This window comes from Neophocaena asiaeorientalis, unplaced genomic scaffold (genome assembly GCF_003031525.2).
Source record: "Neophocaena asiaeorientalis asiaeorientalis breed wild unplaced genomic scaffold, Neophocaena_asiaeorientalis_V1.1 scaffold418, whole genome shotgun sequence".
Classification (NCBI taxonomy): domain Eukaryota; kingdom Metazoa; phylum Chordata; class Mammalia; order Artiodactyla; family Phocoenidae; genus Neophocaena; species Neophocaena asiaeorientalis.
Genome location: NW_020175731.1, coordinates 1,498,343 through 1,511,830, shown reverse-complemented (window position 1 = coordinate 1,511,830; position 13,488 = coordinate 1,498,343). Strand labels below are relative to the sequence as shown.

The 13,488-nt window shown below is 40.9% G+C and overlaps 1 protein-coding gene across 5 annotated transcripts in view; it reads left to right on the top strand.

Moving 5' to 3' along the window:
• RIC8B (RIC8 guanine nucleotide exchange factor B) overlaps positions 1-10,622 on the top strand; it is a 116,820-nt gene extending 106,198 nt beyond the window's left edge. For 3 of the 5 annotated variants that reach the window (XR_003001390.1, XR_003001389.1, XR_003001388.1), the window contains 3 exons: positions 234-372; positions 1,021-1,197; positions 7,173-7,279. Coding sequence is in view for 2 of the 5 variants with exons in the window: in XM_024732161.1 (XP_024587929.1) it covers positions 7,173-7,284 (112 nt within the window). In the remaining 3 variants the exon portion in view is untranslated. Of the gene's footprint in view, positions 1-233; positions 373-1,020; positions 1,198-7,172 lie in introns of all 5 variants that reach the window. The other 2 variants (XM_024732161.1, XM_024732159.1) reach the window with 1 other exon arrangement.
• Positions 10,623-13,488: the final 2,866 nt, after the last annotated feature.

The following is a 13,488-nucleotide window of genomic DNA, read 5'->3' as shown; positions in this document are numbered from 1 at the left end:
CCTAAATAGCAGCCACCCTCATTAAAATCAGAGAATTAATCGGGGTGACTGAAGGAAGCAATGCTTCATAGGCTCCCCCTTTTTCTTCTTTTCTAATCATAGAACAAAATATGTTACATAAAAGGATCGGAACTATTATGCAGTACTCAATTAGAGGGAGGTGAATAGGTCTCTAACATGCTGTTTTATCAAAAGAGCAGACTGGTGTTTGCATGACTGTTGTTTCATTACAGACCCTGTCATTAATTCCATGTGTCAATACTGCCCTGTAGTACACAGAGCAGACAAGAAAGAAGAGCCCTTGAAAACAAGGGAATGATTTTTGAGTCGTTATCAAGCTAAGTGGCAAGCGGGAAGCTGAAACTCGTATAGGTAAATTCGAAGGGACTCTTGGGAGATCTGCAAGTGGGAAACAAGAATGCATTTTACCAACTGCTTAATTATGTCCTGTTTTTCAACAAGTACACTTGAATTGAATGCTTTGTTTGTATTGCACAAAAACATGTGCTGTGGGCAAGAGTATTCTCTTGTTTCCAGGTCAAGTAAGGTGTTTTATACACATACACATCTGGCCTATTCTATAATGTGCTATTGGGTATGTTAGTATCTGAGCCCCAATATTGCACTGTCATTTCTGGGAGAAAGAGTTATGTAGGAACCAGAAGCCTAAAAAGTGGAACCTTCTCTAAGGTCCTGAGAGGTTACATAAGCCCAGGCATCCCAGAGGACCATACTTACAGGGAAATGGTGTCTCAGGAAAATGTTGAACTATATCTGGGGGAAAAAAAGACAGACTATAAAATTTTAAATATGGTATAAATCCCATAATCTCCCACCCCTAAATCTTTAAGAAAGTACTTTTTGGTTTCCATTAGCAGTCCTAAGGGTTAGGCTGGGGCAAAATAAGGTTTCCTTTCTTGGACGTGCTTTATCTGTGTCCTCGTGCCTGGCCAAGCCCTTATAGATTATGGTTCCTTATCGTTTAGTAAGATCAAATTTCTAAATGATGTTTCGTTCCAGTTGAACATTCTTGGAGGCTTATCTCTTCCCTGGCCAGATGCCTGATCAGATGAGAAGCCCGCCATGATACTGTCACAGTGCCTAGAATGGGCTCTTTATCCAGTAGACATCACTGTACTTTTTGATGATAACGAGGGCAGTCTTAACTTGTGTTAAGGCCTGTGTATAGCATTGAAGGTAAGTATGAAGGAGTTATTGCTATGTGAATATCTTAATCCTGATGCACATTTCAATATACAGTATCTTCGTTTAACCATGATCTACATATATCTGACACCTAGCCATCCTTTTTAGATGGGACCTTCATAATTTAGGACCAGTAACTCTTCATGAAATGGCCTGTTTATTGAGGGCCATGATTGAATTTAGATCCTTCCTTGTAACATTTGCCATTGCTTTGATTTACTTTCGGAATCATTCTAATCATTTGCTGGTAGTTTTGCAGGAAGGATTTGTGGTCTTGGTGTATGTCAGTGACAATTAGGTAGGATGCTGTGTTTGACTCTTAGGTTTAGAAGATCTTGATTAGAAACAAAAGCTTAGCAATATTGAGTTTTAGTGTCTTAAAAACCTAGCAGCTTTTTAAGTAAATCAAAATTATTTAGCGGCCTAATATTTAGACTCCTAGAATTAGAATCTTGGGGATCATCTTGTCCAACCCCTTCATTTTATATAGATGGGGAGACTCAAGCCCAGAGAAGGAAATGACTTGCCCAAGGACACCCAGCAAGTCAGTGGAAAATCTGAGACTAGAATCTAGACCCACTGATGCCCCATATATAAGCAGCTGAGTCTATACTAATTAGTGGTTGGAAATTCCAGGTTGTATGGTACAAAGAAGGCCTTGACTTCAGGACTGTCAGAATGTCTGATGACACTGACTCATCAGGGAAATAATTGCAGTTAAAATAATATGAGGATGTTTCCTGGCAAATGGTTCTCTACCATTGTCCATTTATGCTATGACCCATGTATTATATTCTTTCCATAAACATTTACTGAGCACCTACTATGCACCCATCCTATACTAGATATTGCAAATCACAGCCAGGTAAGACATGGACTCTGCCCTCAAGTTGCTCACAGTCCAGTAGAGAACGAGAAATCCCTGGAAAGCATTATGCAGAATTTCCTGTAGAATGCTAATACTTTTCCTAACTGTAAATCTTGGTGATGAACGTGAACCTTCTACCCAAAGATCCAGCTTTTCTCTTGGTCAGGGTTTGTTTATTAGGAGTCCCATGAAACACCATACCTTTTCTTTCTGTGAAAATGCAAGATAATACCAACTGCAGCAAAATTGAGTTCATAAACACTTATTGAGGATCTACTATCTGCAAGGCACTGTGCTAGACACATAGGGATATGAAAATGAATAAAGCATAGAACATTTTCTTTTTAATATGTCAAAGGAATATTGTTTTATAGCCTTCAGTGTTTGTAATGAGAATTACTTTTTAATAAATATTCTTAAATATGGGACCCTTGAATTAGAAGACAAAAATACCTCTGTACTATAATCCAGACTTGTCAGCCCAGGATTTCAAAGTCTCCATCCAAATCCTCTTTTGTACCCCATATCTGTTTTGAGCTTTCTTTTTCCTTTACCTCTGCCAAGCCAGCCTGCTTGCCAATCCCTGTACACAACTAACTCTTGCTTCTGTGCCTTTGCTTGACTAATCTGCTTCTGGGATGCCTTTCTCCCCATGAATCCATGTCCATCACTGCCATTACAGTCTGGCCCTGAGTCCATCTCCTGCCAGGAGCCTGTGATCAGCACCCCCATCTCCTCCACGTCCCTCCCACGTGTACATAGCCCATATGACTGGTGGAATAACGGTTCTGTGGTATTCATGAACGCTTCCCATTCTCTGTCCACATCTTGCTGATCTAGATACAACAGATCTTATTAAATGAAACAGTTTAGTATAACCAGGTCATTTATCAGACCTTTTAGGAGTAAGTCTCTATATCAAAGACTTCATTTTGGTATTTGTGGGCTGTTATATGATAGAGAGGAAGATCAGAATCGTTAAGATGGGGGTTTGAAAAGTAAGCCCGGGGTCCATAAGCAAAAAACAGTAACATATCTGTAAGTCATCCTCACTCCTTCCACTCCCAAACAGTATGAGAAATCACCTTTAAACACATTTCAGATACAGTAAGGGTGTACAGAACTGTCAAGCTAGGGAAAGCAGGGCTCTGCCTGTTAATCATCTCAAGCTTGTTGATCTGCTGTTCTGTAATTCCTTTAATATTGTTTAATGTGTGTGTGTTTTACCTTCTGAACTGACTAAAAGCTTCTTGAGGACAGGGACCATGTCTTTTATTTGCTTCTGCATATTCTTCTCCCACTTATTGCCAAAGAGTACCCTAACAATCTTGTGGAAACCTTCCTTCCAGAAACACATAAGGGACAGGAAATGCATCTTGTGGGTTCCAACTACATTTCGCCATTGCACTATGCACTTTTTATGTAGAATGACCTTTCACCCTCATGACAACTCAGTGAACTGGATATTCCTATCCCAATTCTACAGATAAGGAAATTGAAGTTCAGAGAGTTCAAGGTCTTACTGCTAGTGAGTGGTAGATCCAGGATTAGAACTTAGGTCTGTCTGATTCCAAAACCTATATATGCCTTTCACTATACCACAATAATGATAACTAATATTTAGGACTCCTTTACAGTTCATAGAGCTCTTTCATCTGCACTATTATTATTGCAATTACTACTACCACTGCTAGTACTATTACCCCTTAAGTCATCACTAGGAAGTAGGTAGTGCTAGTATCATTATCCCCACTTCACAGATGGGAATACAGAGACTCAGAGACTTGCCCAAGATCACACAGCTGGTAAGTGGAAGAGCCAGGACTTCAGACAGACTTCCTGACTCTAGATCTTTTTGTTCTTTCCACTATATCACATTGCTGCCTTAATTTATTTGCACGAATGCATGATTATGTGGCCAGTTACCACTGACACCTCTCCTACAGGAATGTCAGTAAGACCAAGCATTGCATGGAGCCATGTGGAAAAGACAATAATTCATACCCTCAGAGGAGCTTCTATGTTAGCAGAGGGGTGATACAGAAGACCTAAAAAATAAAGCCTTGAGAAGAATAGTTCACAAATGAGAATTAAAATGTGAGCCCCTTTATTCTATAGATGAATTCCCATAATTTGGCCATAAAATTTTTGTAATGTTCTTAATTATTTCTGTTACAAAATTGGATTAGGGAGCAGGGGTGAAATCGATGGACTTGATTTGAAAATATTCCTCCTGGGTTTGGATGAGAAAGTGCTAGCTACTTTGTGCAAGCTGGCAACTAGCTCCAATATCGTCCTGTTACCAAAGAAATGCTGGAGTGTTAGGAGTGATGGCATATCCACCCAGCAATTCACTATCTTGGTAGAATTCCTATAGTCTCATCTGCTGATCAGACTTCTACCTACCCATACCCTTCAACCCCACCCCCACCTTACTGTACCCTCAGTCCACCAGCCCCTTCAGACCTTTGAACTTTCTGATCCCTTAATGTTTCACCCCAGAAGGTGATCCCCTTCTCCTTTGGTATCGATTATTAGTAAACAGTGTCCAGTATCACAAAGTCCTTCAGCACCATCAGAACTAGGAAACTGTTACTAAAGTATAGATATGTATAGTATGTATGCGTGCTGAAGAGAAGTTTCAGGGGAAGCAGATTGTTTTCTGGTTCCTCTAAGCATTTCTCCCTGGTTGTCATGCAGAGCTGTTCGCTGTCCTGAAAGATGTCAGTGTCTGCCCCCTGCCCCCGAGCTGCTGCACCTGCTGTGCTCTTGTGGCAGCGAGCGGGTCGCCACCCACGTGGCCATCGGAGCGAGGCCACAGCCACGCTCTGCTCCTCACCCCTACCTCCACCCTTCCAGCGGACCACAGCTCTGCCCTGGAAGGAAGGCCTTTCCTTCCTACAGCCACAGCCATGATCCAGCTCTCTGTCTGCTCTCATGCCGTTACTGTTACAGTGACATCCTCATGGCTCGTCTCCCCACCGCAGTTTCCCCTATTCCAGTGTGTCTTTTGCACTGCTGCCAGAGATATTTCCCTATAAAGCAAACCTGACAGGGCATTCCTTACAGGCTAAGACCCGAGCTCCTTGCTTTGGCATTCAAGACACCTGACCACTAGACCCCCAACTACCCTTTTTGCAGCCTTGCCTCCTCCTGCTCCTTCATTGAAGCTCGCCACTCCCCAAACACTGGGCCCTGTCCCAGCTTCATGGGAGACGAGAAAGAAATTGACACAATCCAAAGAGGTCTACAGAAAAAAATCACAAGTAGTTGGGACTACACAGAGCCCTCCACACAGACTCCTTTGCCTGAAAAGTTCTGTACTATCTTCGCGTGGCATAGGACACCTTGTTGGAGGTGCCATCCCCACCTTCCCCAGGCAATTTGGTTGATGCTTCACCTCAGGAGCTGTTATTTCTTTTGTTCATGATTCTGTTACAGCATTTACCCTATTATGTTCTAAGTTATTTTTCATGTATATGTTTCACTCACTCCTCAAGGGCAGCAGCTGTGCCTAGTCTTCCTTTTCTTCCCAGTATATGACACAGTTCCTGGCACATAGTCCCTGAACAGCTGAACTCAGAGTGTGTTCCTTCAGTACAGTTATAGCAGTTAATCCAGATGTGTGTGCTGCAAAGAGCACTGGACTGGGATTCAGAGGCCTATGTCCCAGGTCCAACTTTGCCACTAGATATGTGACCTTGGGTAAGTCACTCAGTCTCCTTTATTAAACAAGGGGGTTGGACTAAATGATCTCTAAGGCCCCTTCAACTTTAAGTTCTATGATTCTGACCCCATTTCTTGGATCAAGAAACACATTTCCTACTTTATAATATTTAGTAGCCTCAACCAGTCAACCATCCACATTACTCAAAGAGAGTTTTCAGACTCCCAGCAATAGTCTTCTGGTACCAGCCAGAGCTGCTTGATTAGGTTCCTGTTGACTTATCCAGTGACCACTGAGCTGTTCTTCCCCTTCCCCAGGAAGTTTCTCTGCAGCTATAACACCGTCACACTGCTATGTGGCCGGCCCTTCCGAGGGGAGCCCTTCTGGCCTAAGGGACAACAGCAAGGAAGCAGAGGGAGAGGAGTTTTTATCATTTTCCTTCACTCCAACTCCCACCAGCATTATAACTGCTGCCATGTTGTTTCTTGTTGTAGACATGTTTTTAGGGGGTGATGCCCATTTCTGTGAGAAGTAAGTTTTAAGCAGTTCATATGCCTCTTCAAGGCTCCTTTTAAAGTACACTGCTGACTTATTGGGGTGGGAAGAAGACTAGAGTTAGCATCTCAACATGTACATTTGACATAATCTCTATACAATAAATAAGAGCCTATGAAAAGATCTTTCTTAATGCTTTTTGATTGGCTTAATAATTAATCATCTTTAGATGAGGCTGTAACTTGTGGAGTAGATATAATTGGATTAGCTGAAAAGAGGCAGTTGGGGAGCTTTGAAGAGATTAAAATGGCTGTCAATCCCATAATTAAACTGCCACAAACAAAAGCAATGGTGTTTTTTAAAAAAGAAGAAGAATAAGGAGAGAGAGAGGAAAGAAAAGGGAGGGAGAAAGTTGGGGAAGGCCAAATGATTTGAAATCATGGGGAAGGCCAAATGATTTGAAATCAATAAGTACTTATGTATCACTAGAGATTGGAGAGGCAAAAATCAAATGACGATTTATTCCATTAAACGAAATCCATACATATCAAATTAGCCATTAATTATATGCCTGGTCCACTGGGACAGGTGAAATTTTGGCAGCTTCAACTTCACTAAAACAAATCCACAAAAGGAAAAAAATTATTAAAAACAGAAGAGACCTGCTCCTTGTCCTGAGCCCATTTAGACCTTGACTTTTCATACTTTTAATTGGCTTAGTAGGTTTGGCCTGTGTGAATGAAGTCTTTTATCTCCCTCTTTTTCTTTCCATACCTCTTTCATCTTTCCTGTTACAAACACACAGAGAGCTTGAGGAAAAATACTTTGATTTTTAAAGACTTCTTTTTTTTAAAGGATGTGGATTTGGGTGGAGGGAGGGGGTGTGTGTGATGCTGGTGAATACTTTTTTTTCTTTCTTTTCTCTCTTTTTTCCAGAGAGGAGTTGCTTAAACCAATGGGACTAAAACCTGATGGGACAATAACGCCTTTGGAGGAAGCACTCAACCAGTACTCTGTCATCGAGGAGACAAGCTCTGACACCGACTAAAAGCATCACCTGCTCAACTCTCAGTATTGCTTTTATCAGCATCTTTTCTCTGTAGCTCCAGGGGAATCTTTTCTCTAAAACATTTATGCCCTTGCTTTGGCTAGAAACACATTAACTGGTTTACTCATTGAGAATCCAGCATATTTAAGAAGTGATCCTGTGTTTTGCGATATTGAGGCATTCATACAGAGCTGCAGTTAGACGGAGTTGCAGAGACTAGGAACAGAAAAAAAAATAATTCCATTTTGTCAAGATGGAACTGAAGGACTTCACTCTATAAAGCAAGCCCTGGTTGAATCTGGCAGTTATGTTTGCCAAGATTCTAAAGAAGATTTAGCCGTGTCCTTCCTCTCACTTGTGTGAGCTGCCCTTTCTGAATCTCTCCAGAGACAGAGGCATGTGAGAAGCAGAACAGCTGCTAAAAAGGGGCTGAGGCAAGTGACTTGTTAGATCAGGACTGAGTGAATGGAAGCCAAGCAGCTGCTCCATAAACGTAGCCCCACTCTTCATTTCAATTTTGTATAAAATCTATAGAAATGCACACACACGCGCACACACACACAACAGCCCCAGACTTGCAAACTGGTTACATTCAAAAAGTTTGTATGTCAGTTATCTAGAACTTCAGAATACATTTCTCCCTATAAAGTTATAAATGATGGTTTAGTTCTGAGGCAGCTACAAATGCCTATTTATTCCCTAATAACCTGAACACTAGTACCATAGAACTGAACCCCCATCTGTATCACTGCATGGGGAACATGCATTCTGAGGTCTAACATAGGGGTGCCTCCAACCTGGTAGAGGGAATGGGGACCCCCTGGGTACGGGGGTTCCTTTTGAGCCCTCTGCTGAGGGTGGGGGAGTCAGCGGCACCCATTTGTACATATAGGTCACTCATATGTCACATGTTTTAAATTGGGGAGTGTGTGTGCTTGTGTGTGTGTCCTACCTTTCTACCATATGTGATCAGTTTAATGGTAACTTTATTTATTTAAAAAAGAAACACAAATAGTTACTGTTAAACTGATTAAGGCTGTTTATTTTTACTTTTAGAATTGGTCATATGACGAAGTAGAAAATGAATCATGCAATAGACAGTGGGCCTAGTTAATCAATGGCTAAAGTTGAAAAGGGGTTGGTTTCCTTTTATATATATATATGTATGTATATACATATATATATATACACACACATAATGTGCTTAACCACTGCCTTTTAAAACTTTAAATTAAATAAAACATTGGGGTTGATTCAATTTAGCTATCTGTGTGTGTTTCTTTATAGATACATGGGGTAAACAATCCTATTTCACAGTTTATGCTTTTTTAAAGTGCTTTTACATCTGTTATCTCACTTATAATAAATAGCCTTTCTAAGGATAAAGTACATGAAGTATTAGTGAAAATGTCATTTATCTAGAAGTCACTTCTCTGGCAAAAGTACAAATCAGGAATTCAGTTTTAAAAAGCCTTAGAGCTGCCAAAAGAGATGGCAAAGTTTCTTACAATTTATTTATAGGAGAGATCCTCAAGAATCTCACCTTGTGCCTCTTTACTAAAATTTACATATACTTCTAACATGTTTAGTTATCTGACTTCCAAGCCCACAAAAAAAATGGCAAAGGAGGAGGCTGTTAGATGGAAAGCAGACCTACTGAAAGCAGCAAAAAGCCAACTGAAAACCGGATAGGAACGTGGGGAGAATGAAAACTACTCAAGGCGTCATAAGTCTGGGACCATCTGTTTCCTAAAGGACATTCTAGTTGACCCAGAAAGTATCTGTACAACAGTATGGCCTATAAACTAATTCTCATAACGATGACCTTGTGTTTCTTTTAAAAAATAAGAATATAAAAAGACTAGGAAGAATACATTTTAGGATTTTTTATCCAAAATAGTTGGGAGTATAAGTTATGTGTGACCCATGTTTTAACAGTAAATAAAATGAAACTTGGTAATTCATAATTTTAGATTAAATGAAAAATTTAGAAAAAAGAATTTAAGTATTTTTGTTACTTCATTCTACAAATGCATTTTTAAAGTATTTTTATAATTTCTGCAATTAAATAGCTTTGGCATGAGTGTCAGCTTACCTAAATGAAGACATGTTTAATGAAATACCATCTTGCCAGCTTTATGCAGAGTGTTTGAACAGTCCTGTTTAAGTAGCTGTGCTCTTCTGCTTTCAATGAGTTCTGTTTCATCTTGAGTTTCCCCATACTGGGCACTAAGCTTTGTTTTGAAGAGAGAATTTGCAGAGGGAGAAGATGAAAGTGACCTCATCTTGCACACGGAAAAGAGAACTAACATCTGTTGATTGCTTGCTCTGTGCTGGGCTTTTTATGTATCTTATCTTGTGTAACGTCATCACATCTCATATTAAGAGATCATCTCTGGAAAGCAAAGTAAGTTACCTAACATCACAGAGCAAGTAAAAATCCAACTCTGGCCGGCCTGACCCCCAGCACCTCTCCTTACCCTTCACGCTGCCCACCTGGGTCCATTTTGTGCCCCCTTATGACTCTGGAATGCTGGGAGAGTGGTAATTCTCAGGCCATTTTAAGCAATAACTATTTCAGCAGAACTGGTTTAAAGAACTTATTAAGCAGGGAGGTGACCTGAATGAAGTTGAAGTGTGAGTAGGAAACGCTCAGTTAGTACTGGATTTCAAATAAGGAAGGACCTGGAATCCTTTAGGTCAGAGATGAGGGCTGCAGGCTCCCCCGCAGCCCCTGCGCCCCAACCACCCTGACCCTTGACATCTGCCTGGCTCGGTGGCCTGCAGTGGGGATGGTGAGAATATACTGGCCAACTGCACTCTGCAGGCCCCTGTGTCCACATCCCTCCCAACCTTTAAAACAGGGTATGGAGGAGCGGGTTCTAAAATAAGGCGCTTGAGCTGCTGCTTTAGAGTAACAGTCAACAGACACTTGAGGCCCCTTCACACACCGGGTGGTCCTGGCAAGTGCACAGGACGGGTGTTATTGTCCCTCCTTTATAAATGAAGACATAGGCAGAGGCAGTACAAGTACTCAACATCCCCTTACTACCATCAGTCTTGCCACCTCCCAGTACTAGGTGTCTCTTATATTGACCTCCCTTCCCCTCCCCCCCATTATAAAAGTAATATATGTTCATTGTGGAAAGCTTGGAGAATACAGGAAATAAAGTTAATAATTCACCCCAAAACCCACCACCTGAGATAATCTCTGTTAATGTTTTGGTGTATTTCCGTCCTGTGTTTTTTCTATGCATATATAATTTATTTTACTACAAGATTGGGATCATGCTGTATTTACAGATTTGTACCCTGCTTTCTTCTTTAATATTGTAAGCATTTTCCCATGTCAATAAATATTATTCAAAAATTAATGGCTATATGATATTCCATTATATGAATTGTGGTAAACACTAGTAATTGCTTACCCAGTATTCTTCTTCCTTGCTAACAGAGGAGACATCATGACCTATCCCTCCTCCCAACCAAAAAGGTGCCTGCTGCCTTCCTGGGAGGCAGCATGAGCCTTGTCAGCACTGAAGAGCAGCAGGAAATGGAATGGCACCAGGAAGAGCAGACTTGCTCTGCCATACACAGTCTAGCAGGAGCTTCGGCAGCACAAATATGACACAGCTAGATTAAGTGACTAGATAATTCTATACTTTTTGTTAAGGAGAGGCGTTTGACAATAGCAAGGGATCTAGATGACTTTAAAAAGTGCATGTGAAGAAAAGAGAGGTCAGTCATGTTTACTACTCTGTAATCCAGTTACTGGCATTAATTTTCTTGGAGATATTCTTCACTGCAATTCCAGAGGTGAAAGAGGGTACATAGGGATGGGGAGAGACATGTTAGTCTTTCAAAAAAAGTTAAGGGGACACCTGTCAGAAACTACTGGGTATGTGGCGAGCACAATATGGAGAAGGAACAAATGAATGGTGTTCTAGGAACAAATCATACGGGTGAGGGAGGGATTTCTAACAACTGCCATAAGCGAGAAGATTCAAGGAAAGGGAGAGGTTTCTAGAGAGGACTTAGGAGGATGTGACTCTGATGCACTCTGCCGAGTCCCTGCACCAAGTCTTCAAGAAGCATCAGAGCAGCCTTTCTTAAAGAAGGGTGGGGAGATTGAGCCTCAGTTCCTACATCATGCATTGTACATGATGAATTAACGTTCCTGTGCATCTAGAACAGTGTTAGCTACATAGCATCCTCGATGGAGAGAAAAAATGGTCACTCTAGTGCAGAGTTTTGTGGTTCAGGTGAGCCCTGGTTGAGAAAGGCTATCTTAAAAGGTCAAAATTATTCTGCAAGGCTTCTACAGTCAGATTTGTGTTTTCTTTCAATGTAACACAGGGAAGATCCTGGGCCCTAGGGCTCCAGCTGTATCCAGGTCTCACGGACCTGTACCTTTTCTGCATTGACCATAACAATTACAGCTGTGTATACTTACTGAGCAATTACTGTGCCAGACACTGTGCTAAGCACTTTGCCTGCACTTTCCAATTGCATCTTCATGACAATCTTATGAGGTAAGTATTATTAGAATAACTCCCACCTTTCAGATGAGAAAACTAAGGCATAAAGATGTTAGGTACTATGTGCAAGGCACACAGCCAATAAGTAGCAAAATTTGAATTCAAACCTGTATGATGTCTTTGTAAATACTATGCTATGTGTTGCTTTTGCGATCAGAAAAAATCAATAATGTCTTATTTGAGAGAAAAAAATTTCAGAAGAGATTGAAATGGGAAAAACAGAATTGGGAAATAACTAACACATTTTTCCTCACTCCATTTCCATATCTCCCCAGTACATAGAATCCCGTACTCCTGCTAGTCTCAAAGAAAGGCCCATGCTCACAAGCATACCAATCCACATCAGTGTGTTCAGTAAACATTCACTGGGCATTTACCATGTACCAGGCACTGTTCAAGGTGATTGGGGATACAAACAAACACAACTTGAAAGTCCCTATCCCCAAAGTGCCCAGTGTGAGAAGTCCATAACCAAAGCCTGTACAAAGTGCTACAGGATGCCAGGAGGAATATGGGGGTTGAGTAACAAAGCTTCGTAAGGGACATCTGAGCTAAGCTTGAGTTCACCATGTACAGGAGAAAGACTGTTCCCACCAAAAGAACTGGCTCCAACAAAAGCTTGTGCATTTGATGTGTTTACAGAACACAAACATGTCTCATGATGGGACACATGAGTAGCAGAATTTCAGGCGAGGAAAGGACACAACCAGAAAGATCACTCTGGCTGCAGTATGGAGAATGGAGTGGAGAAGGGACAGACAGTAAGAAAAGAGACCAGATAGAAGGCTGCTGCATCAGTACATGTGAGGGGTAAGCAGGGCCTGGACTGGAGTAGTGGCAGGAGGTGTAAAAAAAGAGGAGAGGGAGTCAAGAAATGCTTAGAAGCTGGAATAAACACAATTTGGCATTGTGGAAAGGCAAGAAAGAGCTCATTTAAAAACTCAGATGGGAATGACTTTGGGAAAAAGATAATCTAAAATACTGGCTCGGCCAAACTGTGAACTAAGCAACTTTGGGTTTGGGAGCAGGAGGGTGAAGCTAAGAATTATTTCAAGGAATCTGCAAATTTGTAGGGCCACCAAGCATCATTTACATAATGAATGAAAAAATGTCTTGGATATCAAGTACATCTATTTTACAAATACTGTATCACATGTTGATGTGATAAAAGTTCATTCATAAGCATTCCTCAATTCATAATATCCCTTTGACCATCTGTATTTTCTCAGTCAAAATATATTAATGATAAACAGCTATCGTGTGGAAACGAGATCCACAAAGTTCAGGTTTAAAAAAAAACCCTCAAAATTGAAAAGACTTAGAACTATTGGCAACTAGTTTCAGAAAGTCAAATTGAACTATCTTGGTCATGAAAGAATACTGGGATCTCTCTCATAAGGGAAGGAGATGAACCACCAAGTTGTGCAAAGATGGAGACATCATGGGGTCTCAGTTACAACCAAAACCTGAGTCTTGTTGTATTACAGGGGTAAGATAAAGGAATTTATAAAATCCTTTTTTTCCCCACAATGAATTATGACTTTCAAGCCTATATTTTGTCTTCAAAGTTAAACAAACTAAACAATTTTTCTTGCTATTTTTCTTTCCTGCTGTAATAATTCCCTCCTCCTCCACCCCTCTACCTCAAGACAGATGAAAAGCTCAC